General features: G+C 38.8%; 2 protein-coding genes across 2 annotated transcripts in view; both read right to left on the bottom strand.

Moving 5' to 3' along the window:
• Positions 1-20,014, bottom strand: part of LOC125930212 (serine protease 58-like) — a 69,153-nt gene that overhangs the window by 9,938 nt on the left and 39,201 nt on the right. The window contains exon 5 of the transcript XR_007460114.1: positions 8,585-8,661. The gene's annotated coding sequence lies outside the window, so the exon portion shown is untranslated. The remainder of the gene's footprint in view (positions 1-8,584; positions 8,662-20,014) is intronic.
• LOC125930211 (olfactory receptor 9A1-like) lies at positions 13,196-14,140 on the bottom strand. The gene has a single exon (XM_049641975.1). The coding sequence runs from the start codon at positions 14,138-14,140 to the stop codon at positions 13,196-13,198; it is 945 nt and encodes a 314-aa protein (XP_049497932.1).

The following is a 20,014-nucleotide window of genomic DNA, read 5'->3' as shown; positions in this document are numbered from 1 at the left end:
GAAACACTATTCAGAATTAACAACAACAACAACAACAACAACAACAAAATACTGCATAAAAGAGAGAATGGCTGGGATGCTGAGTTTAAAAGCAAAATCACACTTAAAACATTTACTTTTAATGTTGAAAAACAACTGCCATCTTTCATGAAATTAGCACAGGTATTATTTAAAACTCAAATGGAAGGATATAAGGTAAAGCATAAATATCTCTCTCCCCATCTGCTTGATTCTCCTGATCCATCTCCTAGAGCTAAATATTATTATAAATTATTATTAAAAATTTCTAGTCTATTCATACAGAATTTTCTGTGTGTTTACAAGAATATCTGTATATATTCTTTTTAAGTAAAATATGTTTTAATTAATATACTTTCCTGCTACCTTCTTCTTAATATATATATGTGTGTATGTACACATGCTTGTGTGTCTATTAAACTTTTCCATATTAAAAATATGTTAATCACATTTTATGTAATTGCTTAACAAATATTTGCTTATGAAAATACTGATCATTAATTAATGAATATGCTGATTAACAAACATTTTCTCCAATTTTTCATGTGTATATTATTGATGCAATAAATACTCTCTTGTATGATAATTTGTACAACTTTTTAATTGTATTAAATTATTAGCTGTTACCATTCATTCTCCAAAGTTACAATAATTTATAATCTTTTTTTTTAAGTTTTTGTTTAAATTCCTGTTAGTTAACATGCAGTGGAATAGTAGTTTCAGGTGTACAATACAATGATTCAACACTTCCATACATCACCTGGTGATCATCATAACAAGTGCCCTCCTTAATCCCCATCACCCACTTCACCCACCCACCCCCACCTCCCCTCTGGTAATCATCAGTTTGTTTTCTATAGTTAAGAGCCTTTCTTGGTTTACTTCTCTATCATTTTTCTCCTCTGCTCATCTGTTTTGTTTTTTAAATGAGATTGTATTGGGCCCATCCAAAGAGTCTCTTGTCAGGTATTTCTTTTCCTTTTTTTAAATTTTTTTAATGTTTTTTTTTTTTTTTGAGAGAGAGAGAGAGAGTGAGAGAGAGAGACAGACAGACAGAGCACGTGTGGGGGAGGGGCAGAGAGAGAGAGAGAGAGAAAGAGAGAGAGAATCCCAAGCAGGCCCTGGGTTGCCAGTACAAGTCCGATGCGGGGCTCAAACTCACAAAAGGTGAAATCAAGACCTAAGCTGAAATCAAGAGCTGAACACCCAACCAACTGAGCCACCCAGGCTCCCCCAGAATCAATTTTCTTAATTCAAGGCATGGTTCAGTTTTCTAGATATCTTTACAGTATTTTCCACTATACACTGGAAGAGTAGAAATGGAGAAGGAAGAAGGAACATAAAGTATTAAAACTCCTTCAGAAAAAGTTTCATTTCTTAAAAACTTAAATATATATGATTCAGCAATTCTACTTGTAGACAGTTTCCTAAAATGAATCAAAACATACTTCTGTTACAATGTTCATAGTGCCTGTATTCATTGTAACTAAAATAACAAAATAAATATGTATCAACAGAGATGGATATATTCATATGAAGAAATACTACTCAGCAACAAAAAGTAACAAACTGTTCATAGACACAAAATGGTTGAATTCAAGTACATTACAATGAATGAAAAGGTCAGACACCAAAAATGCATATTGTATGGAGGTATGTTCACTATCATTTTTAACTTATTGGATTACACAGATTAGCCTTTTATTCAGGATTTTGGCCTCTATGTTAATGAAAGGCATTAGCCTTAATTTTCTTTTATGTAAGGTCCTTGTCAGGTTTTGGCATGAAGGTAATTTTGGTTATCATAAAATGAATTGGAAAATATGCCCTCCTTTCCTATTTTATGCGGGGAAAGTTTGTATTATCTCCTTCTAAGTTGTTGGGGAAACTCCATGTCTAGTGAGGACTTCTAACCCAAGAGTTTTCTCTATGAGAAAGTATTTACAGGTGAAACATCTTTAGTAGCTAAAGGACTATTCAAAACTTCTACTTCAGATTGTGTTTGCAAGGTGAATTGCTTAATTCATCTGTCAAGTTTATTGACAAAGTTGTTCATGATACCCATTTTTATAGATTTAAGAATTATGGTACCATTGTGATATCCCTTGTTTCCATTTGTGACATTGGTAATTTGTGTTTCTATTTTTTCCTCGGTCATTCTTGTTAGGGATTGACCAATTATATTATTCTTTTCCAAGACATTACATTTGGCTTTATTGAGTCTTCTCTATTGCTATCTGGTTTACGTTTCATGTTCTCAAGGCATTATCCCTATGTGTGTCTCTTCATACGGTATTCTATTTATAAGGGTGCCAATCATTAGGATAGGGATCCACTATGGCCTCATTTTCACTGATTACATCTGCAACCACCCCATTTCCAACCAAGTTCACATGCTGATGTACTGGGAGGTTAGAACTTCAACATATGAATGTTGACAGACATAATTCAACCCACAACAGAGGTCTTGGCTGCTTCCAAATGGGGGAAAATATGAATATACTTACAGTAAACATTCTGTGCAAGATTATGTGTGGACATAAGTTTTCAACTCATTTGTGTGTATACTAAGGAAGATAATTGCTGGGTTGAATGGTAAGAGTATATTTAGCTTTGCAAGAAATTGCCAATTGTCTTTCAAAGTGACTGTACCATTTTTCATTCCCAACAGCAATAATGAGAATTCCACTTGTTCCACATTGTCACCAGAATTTGGTGTTTTTTTAGATTTTAGCCATTCTCTTAGGTGTTAACATTCATTAACATTCATTGTTGTTTAATTTGCAATTTCCTGATGACATAGGATATTGACCATTTTTTATATGCTTATTTATCACCTGCATATGTTCTTTAGTGAAGGGTCTGTTCAGATCTTTTGTCCATTTTTTAATTGAGTTATGTGTTCTTATTTTTTTAATATGAAATTTATTGTCAAATTAGTTTCTATACAACACCCAGTGCTCATCCCAACAGGTGCCCTCCTCAATGTCCGTCTAGTTATCTGTTCTTATTGTTGAGTTTGAAGAGTTCTTTGTATATTTTGGATACATGTGCAATATTTCATATGTGCTTTATAAGTATCTTCTCCCAAACTGTGGTTTGCCATTTCATTCTCTTAACAGTCTTTCCCAGAGCAGAAGTTCATGTTTTCAATTTTTTGTTTCCTAAATCATGCTTTTGGTGTTGTATCTAAAAAATAGTCATCAAACACCAGGTCACCTAGTTTTCTCCACTGTTACGTTATGATGTTTTGTAGCTTTGCATTTGACGTTTAGGTCTCTGCTCCAAGTTGAGTTTGCTTTTGTGAAAGGTGTAAAGTCTGTGTCCAGAATTATTTTTCATGAAGATGTCCAGTTGTCCCGGCACCTTTTGTTGAAAAGACTATCCCTTCTTCATGGAACTGCCTTTGTTTTTTGTTACAGGTCAGTTGATGATATCTGTGTGTGTCTATTTCTGGGCTTTCTGTTATTTTCCACTGATATATTTCTCTATTATTTCACCAATAACACTCTGTCTTGAAAACTACAGCTCTATAATAAGTCTTGAAGTTGAGCAGAGACAATACCTTCAACTCTGTTCTTCTATTATGTTGGCTATTCTGAGCCTTTTCCCTTTCCATATAAACATTAGTATCACCTTGTCATTATCTACAAAATAACTTACTGGGATTTGGTTGACAATCAGAAATTAAAGAGAGAAATAACTGAATCAGAAATACAAAGGATTATAAGAGAATGTTATTAAAAAATTATATGTCAAGAACTTGGACAACCTAGAAAAAATGGATATATTCCTAGAAACATAACCTTCCCAAACTGAATCCAGAAGAAATAGAAAATTTGAACACATTGATTACCAACTACAAAATTGAATCAGTAATAAAATAAAAAAATCCCAACAAACAAAAGTCCAGGACCAGATGACTTCACAAGTGAATTCAACAAAAAATGTAAAGAAGACATGGGATACCTGGGCAGCTCAGTTGGTTAAGCATCTGACTCTTGGTTTTGGCTCAGGTCATGATCTCAGTTAAATGAGTTCAAGCCCTGTGTTGGGCTCTGTGCTAGCAGCATGGAGGCCGCTTGCGAATCTCTCCCTCCCTCTCTCTCTCTGTCCCTCCCCTACTCACTCTGTCTCTCTCTCAAAATAAATGAATAAGCTTAAAAAAATAACTTTAAAGAAAAGTTAATCTTCTCAAACTATTTCAAATAATAGCAGAGAAAGGAAAGGTTCCAAATTCATTCTATGAGGCTAGCATTACCCAATAATAATAAATACCCAGATAAAGGCACTACAAAAGGGGCTCCTGGGTGGCTCAGGCAGTTAAGGGCCTAACTCTTGATTTCAGCTTGTCATGATCTTATGGTTCATGAGTTTGAGCCCCGCATCAGGCTCCACGCTTATAATTCTCTGTCTCCTCTCTTTCTGCCCTCCCCCTCTCTCAAAAATAAATAAACTTTTTAAAAGATACTACAAAAAACAGGGAACTACAGACCCATATTGCTGATGAACATAGATGTGATAATCCCCACAAAAATATTAACAAACAGAAGCCAATGATTTAAATAATTTAAAAAGTCATTCACCACGATCAAGTGGGATAAATTCCTACGATGCAAGGTGGTTCAATCTTCACAAATCAATCAACATGATACATCACTTCAATAAGAGAAAGGATAAAAACTATATGATCATTTCAATAGATGCAGAAAAAGCATGTGACAAAGTAAAATACATGATAAAAACCCTCAACAAAGTAGGTTTAGAGGGACATACCTCAACAAAATAAAGTCCATATATGGAAAACCCACAGCTAACAACATCCTCAATGGGGAAAAAGTGAGAGCTTTCCCCTATGGTCAGGAACAAGACAAGGATGTCCACTCTCACCACTGTTATTTCACATAGTACTGGAATACCTAGCCTCAGCAGTCAGACAACAAAATAAATAAAAGGCATCCAAATCAACAGGGTAGAAATCAGACTTTCACTATTTGCAGGTAACATGATACTCTAAATTCAAAACCCAATAAACTCCACCAAAAAGTTGCTAGAACAGATACACAAATTTAGTCAAGCCACAGAATACAAGATCAACATTCAAAAATCTGTTGCTTTTCTATACACCATTAATGAAGCAACATAAAGAGAAATCAAGGAACCAATCCCGTTTATAATTGCACCAAAAATAATAAGAAACCTAGGAATAAACTTAACTGAGGAGGTAAAAGACCTGTACTCTGAAAACTATAAAACATTGATGAAAGAAATTGTATAGGATACAAACAAGTGCAATGATATCCATGCTCATGGATTGGGAGAATAAATATTATTAAAATGTCCATACAACCCAAAGCCATCTACAGCTTTACTGCAATCCCTACCAAAATACCAACAGCATGTTTCATGGAACTAGAACAAATAATCTTAAAAATCATATGGAACCACAAAAGACCCTCAATAGCCCAAGTAATGTTGAAAAAAAGAAGAAAACTGGAGGTATTAACACAATCTCAGATTTCAAGATATACTACAAAGCTGTAGTGATCAAAGCAGTACAATACTGGCACAAAAACAGGCTCATAATCAAGGAAACACAATAGAGAGACAAGAAATAAACCAACACTTACAGGTCAATTAATCTTTGACACAGGAGGCAAGAACATAAATGGGAAAGACGGTCTCTTCAACAAATGGCGTTGGGAAAACTGGGCAGCAACACGCAAAAAGAATGAATGAAACTGGACCACTTTCTTACACCATAAACAAAAATAAACTCAGAATGGGTGAAACACCAAAATGTGAAACCTGAAACCATAAACATCCTAGGAGAGAGCACAGGCAGTCATTTCTCTGACATCAGTGGAAACGTTTTTCCAGATGTGTCTCCGGAAGCAAGGAAAACAAAAGCAAAAATAAAGAATTGGGATTATACTGAAATGAAAAGCTTCTGCATAGCAAAGAAAACACTCAACAAAGCAAAAAGACAACCTACTGATGGGAGAAGATATTTGCAATGACATACCCAATAAAGGGTTACTTTCCAAAATGTATACAGAACTGATACAACTCAACACCCAAAAAACAAAATTAAAAATGGGCAGAAGACATTAACAGACATTTCTCCAAAGAAAACATATGGATGGTCAACAGACATATGAAAAGATGCTCAACATCACTCATCATCACGGAAATTCAAATCAAAACTACAATGAGCTATCACCTCACACCTGTCAGAATGGCTAAAATCAGAAACACAAGAAAACAAAGACAACCTACTGAATTGTTGGTAAGGAGTTGGTAAGGATGTGGAGAAAAAGGAACCCTCTCACACTGTTGGTGAGAATGCAAACTGGTGCAGCCACTGCGGAAACAGTACGGAGGTTCCTCAAAAAATTAAAGATAGAATTGCCATATAACCCAGTAATTCCACTACTAGGTATTTACCCAAAGAATACAAAAACACTAATTCAAAAAGATATATGCACCCCTATGTTTATTATAGCATTACTGAAATTGCCAAACTACATAAACAACCCAAATGTCCATCGATAAGCAAATGGATAAAGAAAAGTGGTATATATATATATATATATATATATATATATATATACATATATATATATATGCACGTGTATGTATATGTGTGTGTATATAATGTGTGTATATATATATTCAATATATATAATGAAATATTACTCAGCCATAAGAAGAATGAAATGTTGTCATTTGCAACAGTATGGATGGATCTAAAGTCTAAAATGTATTATACTAAGTGAAATAAATTAGAGAAAGACAATTACCATATGATTTCACTCATATATGGAATGTAAGAAATAAAACAAACAAACGAAGAAAAAATTAGACAAACCAACAAATACACTATTAACTATAGGGAACAAACATGGCTACCTAAGGGGAAGTGGGTAGGGGGATGGGTGAAATAGGGGATGGGGATTGAGAGCACACTTAACCTTCATGAGCACTGAGTAATGTATAGAACTGTTGAATCGCTATATTGTACACCTGAAACATAACGCTGCACGTTAGCCATGCTGGAATTGAATTTTTTTTAACGAATAGAAAAACTAGACTGATAAAAGGTTATTTCCAATGTGCATGTAAGATAATATCGGATACATGTGCTCAATATCTGAAGAACCCCTGAATGTCATGACAAAGTAACCAAAGGCCCAAGTAGAAAAATGTGAAACTCCATCCCTCCTCCCCTACTGTTCTCCCATTTTCTACCTTCAGCTAAACAGAAACTTTACAGAGTATCTGGACTTAAGTAAATACTCATTTGCTAAAAATAATGAGATATCCTCATAAACAATCAAACCTTCCTGGCAATTGAAAGCTAGAGTTTAATTAGTATGACTCAAAGACATTGGAAAAACACAGGATAATTTTACATCTTTTATTTTTAAATTGATAATATAGAATTTCATTGGTAATACATTCTCATGAAACACACACCAAAACAATATAAAAGGTTATTCAATAAGAAATACTTCTTTCACTCCTACTCCTAATAGCCCAGTTGGTAATCAGTTACCTACCTTGACTTCCAGACGTTTCCTCATGTAATTATGCAAATATGAATAATTTGATATACATATATGCTGTGAACTGATTACCATAATAAATTTAGTTAGCACATCTGTCCCCTCACAAAATTACTTTTTATTTCATGGTGAGAACATTTAATATCTATTCTATTAGTAACTTTCAAGTAGACAATGTAGCATAGTTATGTAGTCACCACGCTGTACATTAGATCCACAAACTTACCTATCTTACAACTGGGAGTTATAACTTATAAGAGTTACAAGCAACATCTCCAAATTTCCCTCATTCCCCAGCCCCTAGTAACCACCAGTCTACTCTCTATTCCTAGGAGTTTGGCTTTTTTAGATTCCACATGTAAGGAAAAATATACAATATTTGTCTTCCTCTGTCTGATCTATTTCCCTTGGCATAATGCCCTCAAGATTTATCCATGTTACTATTTTGCTATTCATGTTGTTAGCAAATGACAGGATTTTCTTCTTTTTTATGGTTGAATAATATTTCATTTCTCATTAATGGATCAGATTAAATTAGTGACTGGCTTCAGGAGAAAAAGACCTACTATCAGCCAGGCTAGGCTACTGATTCTGAGTGATTCTAGTGATTCAGAGGCTTTCTCAGGACTTGTATGGATACACTTGTTTCTTGAGCCCTCTCTTGGTGAATTCTTAAGCTTGTTTGTCTTCTAGATCATGTAATGCACCAGGCCAGGTGCTGAAAACCTCCCTTTAGCTTTCCCAAAGGAAAGAGCTAATGCTCACATTTGTGGTCTCTCTTTGGCCTACAGATTCCGGGTGAGTTTCTGGGCATGTTCCATAGCCTGTGCCCAAAGCTCATCCAAGCTGCCTTTGGGTCTGGGCACCAGGCTGAGGTACATTAGATGCTGGGGGATCTGCAGCCAAGGCATCCCCAGTGGCTGGTGTGTGGGTGTTTTCATCTGACCAAAGTGACAATGAAGTATGAAGCTGGAATAAAAACATCCAAAATAGCTTACCTTTTATGAGTTCTCTGTTAGAGGGATGCTGGAAAATCTGCCCCATCAAAACTTAGAAGCACACCAAGTAAGAAGACCTATGGAGCACAAAGCACAAGGAATAATTTATTGTTAGGTTTATGGTATCTGTAGGGGTAAACAAGAAGAAAACACAGGATGAATATTTGATCAAAATTTAAAAATAAGGTGATTAACTAAAGAAAAAACAACTTGATAAATCACAAAATGTCGGTATATTATTTATATATCCCAGTAGAAACAGTTGGACACAGTCACCTCTGAAGAGTGTGAAGAGAATCAAAGAGGGGATCAAAGGGTATTGGCACAAAAACAGACACATAGACCAATGGAATAGTATAGAAATCCCAGAACTAGACCCACAAACGTATGGCCAACTCATCTATGACAAAGCAGGAAAGAACATCCAATGGAAAAAAGACAGTCTCTTTAACAAATGGTGCTGGGAAAACTGGACAGCAACATGCACAAGATTGAAACTAGACCACTTTCTCACACCATTCACAAAAATAAACTCAAAATGGATAAAGGACCTGAATGTGAGACAGGAAACCATCAAAACCCTAGAGGAGAAAGCAGGAAAAGACCTCTCTGACCTCAGCTGTAGCAATCTCTTACTCGACACATCCCCAAAGGCAAGGGAATTAAAAGCAAAAATGAACTACTGGGACCTTATGAAGATAAAAAGCTTCTGCACAGCAAAGGAAACAACCAACAAAACTAAAAGGCAACCAACAGAATGGGAAAAGATATTTGCAAATGACATATCGGACAAAGGGCTAGTATCCAAAATCTATAAAGAGCTCACCAAACTCCACACCCGAAAAACAAATAATCCAGTGAAGAAATGGGCAGAAGACATGAATAGACACTTCTCTAAAGAAGACATCCAGATGGCCAACAGGCACATGAAAAGATGCTCAACGTCGCTCCTCATCAGGGAAATACAAATCAAAACCATACTCAGACATCACCTCACGCCAGTCAGAGTGGCCAAAATGAAGAAATCAGGAGACTATAGATGCTGGAGAGGATGTGGAGAAACAGGAACCCTCTTGCACTGTTGGTGGGAATGCAAATTGGTGCAGCCACTCTGGAAAACAGTGTGGAGGTTCCTCAAAAAATTAAAAATAGACATACCCTATGACCCAGCAATAGCACTGCTAGGAATTTACCCAAGGGATACAGGAGTACCATGCATAGGGGCACTTGTACCCCAATGTTTATAGCATCACTGTCAACAATAGCCAAATTGTGGAAAGAGCCTAAATGTCCATCAACTGATGAATGGATAAAGAAATTGTGGTTTATATACACAATGGAATACTACGTTGCAATGAGAAAGAACGAAATATGGCCCTTTGTAGCAACGTGGATGGAACTGGAGAGTGTGATGCTAAGTGAAATAAGCCATACAGAGAAAGACAGATACCATATGGTTTCACTCTTGTGTGGATCCTGAGAAACTTAACAGAAACCCATGGGGGAGGGGAAGGAAAAAAAAAAGAGGTTAGAGTGGAAGAGAGCCAAAGCATAAGAGACTCTTAAAAACTGAGAACAAACTGAGGGTTGATGGGGCTGGGAGGGAGGGGAGGGTGGGTGATGGGTATTGAGGAGGGCACCTTTTGGGATGAGCACTGGGTGTTGTATGGAAACCAATTTGACAATAAACTTCATATATTGAAAAAAATAAAAATAAAAAAATAAAAAATAAAAAATTGAAAAAAAACAAAGAGGGGAGCAAAGCTCTGATGATTCATCATAAAAAATCATTTAGAATTATTTAATATTTTTTTCTTTTCTATTGTGGTAAAAAATATATAACACAATTTTGCCATTTTTAACCATCTTAAGTGTACAATTCAGTAGCATTAAGTCCACTCACATTGTTGTGCGAACGTCACCACCCTCCATCTCCAGAACACTTCACCATCCTAAGCTGACACTTGGCCTCCATTAATTAGTAACTCCCATTTCCTCCTTCCCCAACCCCTGCTGCTCACTATTCTACTTTCTGTCTCTAGGAACTGGACTATTCTAGGTACCTCACATAAACGGAATCATACAACATTTTCCCTTTTATATTCACTTTCTTTCATTTAGCAATATTTTCAAGGGTCATCTATACGACAGCATGGATCAGAATTTCATTGTTTTTTAAGTCTGAATAAAATTCCATTGTACGCATATACCACCTTTTGTTTACACATTCATCTGTTTCCTCATCTGTGGAGAGGCTTTTGGGTCACTTCCACTGTTTGACAATTGTAAGGAATGCTGCTATGATTGTGAATAAAGCTTCTGTTTCCTCTTGCTTTGGAGTCTTAAGAATTCTTAATACCAAGTTATATGAATGTTTCAGTATAAAAGCAAGTGTTCACATACAGCATGTGAACAGGAAAATCTCCAGGGTTGGGTCAGCGGCCCTGATTCAGAGTCTAAATAAGGAACACAGTTTCTGACTACTAGTGGTGCCCCTGAGAGGGACAGATGACATCAGGCACAGTGCTCAAAAACAATACTGGCTCGTTGGACTGGAAGGATGGAGGTTGCAGGAAAAATGGAGGAGGACTCTAATAGACTAGGGTGGCCTGATACACGTAAATGGCCTCTGAGGAGTTGTAAAGCCTACGAGACACTTCTGTACAATGGTACCGACACAATATAAAGGTATAAAATGTAAAGGTCAAGCCATTGGTGTGTGCCAGTGAAAGATTCAGGAGCAAGCCTAATGTCACAGAAGAAAGACAAATATTTGCCTACATTTGAAAAGAGCCATAGAGAACAAGTACGTGAGAGGGAGGAAAGAACAGGGATTGACCTCTTACCATCAAAGAACCCCTACTCAACCCCATGGTCAGGCAGAAAATTTACAATCATATACAAATGCAAGGAGTCCTAGATCTCAGGGTTTTAATAATCTAACTATAGATTGAACACAGTCGCAATCAATAGCCCAGCAAGCATTTTGTAGATATCTACAAACTGACTCCAAAATTTATATGGAAAGAGAATGACAAGAGAATAGCCAAAATAGTTATGAAAAAGAAGAGTCATTTTTCATACCATTTATTTATATCATATATTAATCAACCCACCTACATACATATAATCTTCTAATATGCATGCACACTAATGCACCAATTTGAATCCAGTGCCACATGGCTAATTCTAGCCTTCTCCTCTTGCTTCTCTGTAACATACCCATCCACAGTGACAGACCTGGCTCCCACCAGTTGTTATCTTTATTTCTTCACCTGTAGTATACAGGTATAGCAATTGCAGAATTGTTAACTCATACTCTCAGTGGGAAACAACTTTATTAACAATACTATTATGATCATGCTCAGTTCCACTCTTAGTCTTACAGATTCCAGTCAAAACACTATTTTTCAATTATGTATGTCACATCCTTTTTTCCCAGTCCCTTCAGTGAGTTTACAACATACATGTATAATGTTGGGAAGGAAGTTTCATGTGCACAGTCTTTTGACCCCTGCTTAGCCACATAAGAATGGCAGAAATATTGACAATGGTGGTGTGAAAGGAGAGAGTCCAGGATGGGACAATAAAGGAATTGAGATGTGGACGAGGAAACTCACTGTAGAGTTGGAAGACAGCTTGGCAAAGTTGGTCCTTGTGAGGGGGGGAGGAGGAAGGGAACCTAGAAATGTAGCTGAGAGAGAAGGGAGATGGAATGCCCTGTCTCAGGATTGACCAATGTGAGGACTATGGGGAGAAGTGACCAGGAGCTGCCATTTTTCTGCCCTCCATGCACACCTGCTTCAGCCCGGGACACAGCAAGATCAGCTCACCCTTGTCACTTCAATTCCCAAAACTAGCCAGTTCCCCTCCCACATTTGGGGCTGGTGTTACAATGAGAGTCAATGACAGATGAGAAAATACTTCTTTCCAAAACCCTCCCTCTTCACTCTGAGAAAGTCTACCAATTGTAGATGTGCATGAATTAACACACATTTAGCCCTGAGGTTGGGAGGTGTCAGGACTATGGAGTGAGTTCACTCTCACAACTGTCAGTTGAGAACTACAGGGAGGTACTGTCCCCGTTGAACCTTGGAGCAGGAACCTCAGGAAAAGGTTGTACATGAGGCTGGACTTGGGGTCACTTACAGAAGAAACAGAAGGTCTTTAGGCAGTGAAAATATCATCAAATCACAGGACAAAATATGGGAAAATGACCCTAGTACCTAGCATCAAACACATAGCTCAGCGACCATGGAGTGAATTATGCTTTTCCTTGCTTTTCCCAGTCAGAGTTGAGAGTTCTAAAAAAAACCCATATTTTGTACATTTACACCTGTTAAATTTATATTGTAAGGTGTATCATAAGTATAGAAGAGTGTATAAACATATATATCCAGTTAAAAAATAATAATGTGATCTCCCATGTAGGAATCATCTAATTATAAATTGGAGAACCAGCCATGTTTTAAAATTCCTATGAAAAATTTTTAGAATTCCTTTGTGCATCACAAACTATTTGATGATGAAAATTATCATTTCAGGTTGAATTAGTGTTTTGAGATTACTCAGGTCCATGATGATGAGTTCATTATTGTCCTTAGGACACAGCTAATCCTTGAGGATTTGATAGCAGCGTTTCATGACATCTTGAAAGGCCTCTATGAATTTGTCATTCCGGAGGGTGAAGATGAATGGGTTCAGGAAAGGGGTCACCACTAAAACCATCAGTGACGCTACCCTGTTGTACTCAGCTGCCTGCGTTTGCTTGGGTTTCACATAGAGGAACAAGCAGGTACCATAGCCAATCACAACAAAGGTGAAGTGAGAGGCACAAGTAGAGAAAGCTTTCCTCCGGCCCGAGGCTGAGGGGATCTTGAGGATGGTAGAGATGATGTAGGTGTAGGAGATGATTGTAGGGATCAAAGAACCAACAATAATGAATATAGCCATTAAAAAAAGGATAAACTCTGTGAAAAGGCTATCATCACAGGATAGTTTGAGCAGTTGCCCTCGGTCACATAAAAAATGGTCTATCACATTTGATTTGCAGAAGGTAAGCTGAAATGTGGCATAGACTGGCCAGATTTGAAATAGGAACCCAAACACCCATGACACAATGACCACCCAGATGCAGGTGTGGCTGTCCATAATGATGTTGTACCTCAAAGGGTTACAGACAGCCACGTAACGGTCCACAGCCATTGCTCCAATTAATACTAACTCCGACGTACCCAAAGAAAGGTACAAATATAATTGTGCACTACAGTCTGTCAAAGACATTGCCTGCATCCCTGGAAGCAGCAGCCCCCAGAGCATTAAGGGGACAGCAACCGATGTGATCAGGATCTCTAGGACTGAGAGGTGGCCAAGGAAGAAATACATGGGGGACTGCAGACGTTTATCAACACAGACAATCACAATGATGACCATGTTCCCCATGACTGTCACTGAGTAGAGAAAGAAGAAAGTGGCAAAAAGAATATCGTGTAGTTCTTTGGAGCCATGGAAGCCAAGTAGATAAAATTCAGTGGCGCTAGAATAATTCTTCAACATTTAGTCCTGTGCTCTTGTTCTTTATGGAATCTAGGGAACAAAGGAGAGTTCACATCCTTCTAATTTCACAGGACTAAAGCTATCCCAGGTGGAGGAAATATCATCTCTGCTCTTAGGCTGCATCATGACCAAGTGGGTTCATCTTCCACTATTTGCTGTACAAGGTTGATGTTGAATGTTTTATGAAGAAAATACATATGAAAATAAACATATATATGCAAGAAGATGAGCAATAACACCACAGCCTAGGCTTGAAAGCCCACCCACCCCTGTAGGCACTCTTGTCTTTCAATTCATCATCATCCTGCCTCCATCTCTGCTCTGACCTGCCACCCTGTCCAGTTCCCTGACCACAGTGTGTTCATTTATGCTACCAATGCTTCCACCCTAAATGCCCTACGATTTCTTCTCTGCCTCTTACGTCCATGTCATACAAAATCTTACCAATTCCACCCAGATACGTTTACATATTTCCTTCATCTCCTCTGAATGTGGGCTCCATTTAACTTCTGTTCACTTACAGTTCTTGCTTCAGCTACCTTTATCATCATTTCAGCCCATCAGTAGAGCCAGCCGGCAGGGTGGTGGGTCTACCCAGAAAACTGTCATAAGATAACAGCTATTTTGAAACAAAGCATGGAGTCTTTCCCTGACTTCTGGGGAGCTGACTCCCTGAAGTGGATTATCCACTTTTTTCCTCCTTATTCTTATCATGAACGCCATCTCTGTCTCTCATTTTGGCGACTGTTCTTCCTGGTAGGAAGAACCTCATTAGCTTCCAGTTGGAAACTTGTAGCTCTGAGATTGTTCCTTCTGCCACCAGAGGACACCAGGGAGTAGGGGTCCAGAGGAGTAAAGAGGGGGCTGGGACTTTTATCCCCAACTCCCATCTGTCCTGTATAATCTCCACCCTGGCACCAGGGGACAAGAAAACAAGCAACACCCTCTGCCTTCCTCATGTCTCAAATCTCTAGTTTCAGCAAGGAGATAAGACCTCCCAAAAGGCAGTCTGTGTCTATTTCCAACCAGCCATGGTCTGCATCCTATAGAGAACCTTGGAGAAGTCCCCAGAGATTATCTGCTGTGTCCTCCTGTTTTCTCCAGAGGCCTACAAATATGGAAAAGTGTCAGAAAACACCCAAAAGGCTCACACTGATCTGGTCAGTAAATCTGGGCTCCTTCCCTCACATATGCAGGTCATTGCTCAAATGTCTCCAACCCATGGGCCCTCTCCAATCATCCTCTCTAAAACAGCAAAAGTGCCTCACATTTTACCCTCTTATTTGGTGGGATTTTCTTCTTACTGGCTCTCATCAATAGCTGATATTGAAGCACTTTTGTCTTTCTTGTTCACTCTCCATCTCCAGTGCCAAGAACAGAGTCTGACACAGGGTAAGTATGTGCTCTTTTAATATTTATTCGAAACATTTGTTCAAACGTGTCAGTGAATGAGCAAAAACTATCCACCCTGATCTGCTTTTCCTCTTGTTATAAAATAGTCTCTCTTCACTCTTTACTAAGGCATTGTCTGGTCAAGCTGTGGTCCTCTCCCTGGAGATCCCCTACACAATGGCCAGATTACAAAAACAAGAAATAAGGACAAATGAGAGAGCAGAGTCTTAGGTCATAGCAGAGAGCTGTGTCTATCACAAGTACCGAAAAGAGCTGAATATGCTCTCTGCTGTGGAGGGAGGATTTGATTTGAGCTCCTCCATTATGCAGCTCCCCTAGCCTACTGTTCATGCTCCGGGGAAGGTGTCCTCATTTTAGACAGCAATGAAGCCCAGAACTTCCCTTGCTGATCCTCTCTTACTCTCCTTCGCAGAGGGGAGCCCCTAGCAGACACTCACCTCTAGAGAAAGAGACTGACCTGGAAAATCCTACAGCTCTCCAGGGATCAGCCCAGGCTACCTCCTGCCTGACTAGGGCAGAGCATGCACTGTGGCCCAGGGAAAGCTGCTGCTGTCCTCACTCTCAGTGCAAGAGAAAACTGTCTTCATATGAGCACTTAAGGAAAAGTCCAGTGATAACAGTGCTGTGGAAGCCCTGTTGTCTCCTCTGTCTCTCTCTCTCTCTCCTTCTTTCCTTCTACTGTCTGTCCCCAAGGGGAGTTATTCTCTAAGAAACTACATTTGTCAAGTTCAGAGAAACCCTGGGGATGCAGTCAAGGAAAAGCCAGAAAAACTTTCACCCTTCCCTCCTGAGGCTAATCAAGTTTTTAGAACATGGGCAAGTTTTGTGTAATGATGTAGGTCATTACAAACTTGGAATCTCCTAGTCAGGAGTTTCTTAACACCCAGGCTGCCTTGTACCCAGACCTCAAGTCTTGGTAATCATCAGATAGTCTGAGTCCTAAACAGCCAACCCCTGCTCTGTTTTGTGCCACTACCTCATTACAATTAGTCCCGTGAGAGGCTGAGCGACCCGTGAGCAGAAAACACCGCAAATGGTTCCAAGACGCTTGCCAAAAACCAAGTGGCCAACAAATAGCTCTCTGCTGACAGCTCAGAGCCTGGAGCCTGCTTCAGATTCTGTGTCTCCTTCTCTCTCTGCCCCTCCCCCACTTGTGCTCTGTCTTTATCAAAAATAAATAAATGTGTAAAAAAAATTTTTTTAATAAAAATTAAAAAAAATGTTCACAGCGGTTTAATTCATTATAACAACTGACACAAAATAAATACCCATCAATAAGAGAATGATAGTCATTCCTCCTCATTCACAGATTCCATACTTATAAATTCATCTACTCGCTGAAGTTTATTTTTAACTGCAAAATCAGTGTTTGCGGCACTTGCAAGGTCATTTGTTTTAAGCCATACATTTTATATCTGTGGTCCTAAAATCTGGAACTTTCCCAGTTCAATTCTTCTTAATGAAAATAAAGTCTTGTCTCTTCCAGCTGTTGGGGGGGGGGGGTGGAAGGTCCATAGAGCGAACTGGGTAGCCTGGGTAGCCAGCCGACACAGGGAGCTCCCAGGATGTGGCACTTGCCATTTTAAAACTGGGACAGCCCTGGGGTGCCTGGGTGGCTCAGTAGGTTGAGCGTCCGACTTCGGCTTGGGTTATGATCTTGCAGGTCATGGGTTCAAGCCCCACATCAGGCTCTGTGCTGACAGCTCAGAAGCCTGGAGCCTGCTTCAGATTTTGTGTCTCCCTCTCTCTGCCCCTTCTCCACTCATGCTCTGTCTCTCTCTCTCATAGATGAATAAATGTTAAAAAAAAATTTTAATAAAAAAATAAAACTGGGACAGCCCTTGGCAAAGTGAGATAAGCAGCACCCTGCCTGTGAAACAGATATTTCCTTGGCTACTCAGAAAATGCAAGGGACTCTTGGTGCCCAATGGCTGTATACACAAACTTTTAACCAATACCCCCATTTTAATTCCTCACCCTCACCTTCCATGGTTGATCGTTTTAACAGTTCTGTTGAGGAAACGCAATTGCTGGGGGGGTGGGGGGGGCTGCTGTTATTGTTTCCTTTGCAAAAACTTCATTTGTATTACATAGTCTTGTTACCTTGAAAACACTTCTCTCTGCTTCCCCTCATCAAAAATAATTCACAAAATATCATCCATTGTACCATTTTCCACATTCTCTTTGCCCCTGTTAATTACCTTATTTTTTTGTATTCTCATAATGCCTCTTAATATAGTTAGGGGAGGAAGGGAAAATGAATGATCAGTTGATCATAAACAGAAAGTCAGGCTACTTATTTCTTCTTTTCTCTAGAACTTAACCGTAGCATCTTAAAGGAAGGGTTAGTTGTCTGCTTGTCAGTTACCTTGGTCCTCCCCGATGCTTTCTCCCCTATCTTCTGGCCCTGGACTTATTCTCTTTAATTTTTATTTATTTATTTTGAGAGAGAAAGAGAGAGGGATGGGGGAGAGAAAGAGAGGAGAGAGAGAATTCCAAGCAGACTCTGTCAGTGCAGAGCCTGCCGTGGGGCTCAATCTCACGAACCATGACATCACGTCCTAAGCCAAAACCAAGAATCAGAAGCTTCACTGACTGAGCCACCCAGGCACCACTGGCCCTGGACTTATTAGGGCATTCATATAGAGTGAACATGGTCCAATGTGGACTAGAGGAAGAATGAACTAGGGCTGTGTTTTGGTGAAGAGAGAGGAATAAGGGTCGAAAAAAGGGCAGATTTAGGAGAGATGCCTTCTCTGAGCTCTCTCTTTTGCTTAGGGAGTCATGGGGAGGATGCTTGTTTGAATAGTTCAGATCACAGAGCCTTGGAAAATATCCTGTTTTCTTGGTCTAGACTGAGCTTGGAAAAAGGGTCAGGATTAGGAAAGTAGAAAAAAAGAACAGTTATAAATAGGTCTTAAATAGCTCAAGGAACCAAGCTAGGTCACTTCCGAAGTTAATGCCATTTCACTATAACTGGACAAGAGGCACCCCTCACAATCTGTAACACAGATCTCACAGAGCAGGGCTACCCTCTGATCAAGGTTGCTGGTGTCACACTGGAGGTGGAGAGACTGGTTACACTCCAGTGTGTGGGCACGTGCATGCATGCGTACACATGAACACATCATAGAAACACAACTTATGGATGTCGATCTCTAGCAAATATATAGCTGTTTAACCCTTAATTAAAAGGTGTCTCCAAGTGACACTGGACAGTAAGGTGGAGATTTCTCCATCTTTGAGCATGTGTAAGTGTTGGAAATCATCTCTAAACTAGGAAAACATTTTTCTCCACCTGAAAAGTTTTTTTGTACTGGCTCACAAGGGACTAATTAATTTCCTCACTTGAAAACTTTGTAAGGCATGAAAGCAATTATCTCCTTCCTAGATGGCATTCACCTTCACTCAGCTCCTACTAATATATCAGGGCACAAAATCACTCAGAATTTTATCTTCAGGGACTCTCCACTGCAACTCTCCACCCACTTAATCATGCCTCTCCTCCCATCACAAATCAACCACAGAAAGTTCTTTTTTTTTTTTTTTTCTTACTCTCCCCTTCTAAAGTGATTTAATTGTTGACTTCTGGGTTTTAGGAACTTGGTTTAGGATAAAGTAATTACCCCAGCATCAGCACCATCACAGAGGAACAACCCTGTCTCAGGTTTAAATTTTAAAAATGAGGGGATGCCTAGGTGGCTCGGTTGGTTGGTGTCTGACCTTGACTCAGGTCATGATCTCACAGCTTATAGGTTTGAGCTCCACGTCAGGCTCTGTGCTGACAGCTCAGAGCCTGCAGCCTTCTTCAGATTCTGTGTCTCCCTCTCTCTCTGCCCCTCCCCTGCTCACATGCTGTCTTTCTCTCAAAAATGAATAAACATCAAAAAAAATTTTTTTTTATTTTTAAATGAGGTTATTTATAAAATAAAATTTATCAGGCCATTATTAGATATTTTCCTAATCTTGAGGCCTGGAGGACCCTGCTAAAGGAGTATTTAATATTTAATGAAGTGTTTGCCATTAATTTCTAAAGACCTTTTTCCTTGGTAACTATTTTCCATATCCCATTTCTGGGGATAGAGTTCTGAGGGTTAGAACCTGAGAATGCTTGACTTGCTATTTGTCTTTCTCTGACTTACTTTACTTAGCATAATATACTCTAGTTCCCTCCACATTGTTACAAATGGCAAGATTTCATTCCTTCTGATCACTGAGCAATATTCCATTGATTATATACACCACATCTTCTTTATCCATTCATCACTCAATGGACATTTGGGCTCTTTCCATACTTTGGCTATTGTTGGTAATTTACCATTTTTGTATCCCCTGGATAAATACCTAGTAGTGCAATTCCTGGGTTATGGGGTAGTTCTATTTTTAATTTATATTATTATATATATATTAATTATATACACCACATCTTCTTTATCCATTCATCACTCGATGGACATTTGG

Source organism: Panthera uncia, chromosome A2, assembly GCF_023721935.1.
Source record: "Panthera uncia isolate 11264 chromosome A2, Puncia_PCG_1.0, whole genome shotgun sequence".
Taxonomy (NCBI): domain Eukaryota; kingdom Metazoa; phylum Chordata; class Mammalia; order Carnivora; family Felidae; genus Panthera; species Panthera uncia.
Note: the sequence above shows the minus strand (reverse complement) of the source record. Positions and strands in the feature narration are given on the sequence as shown.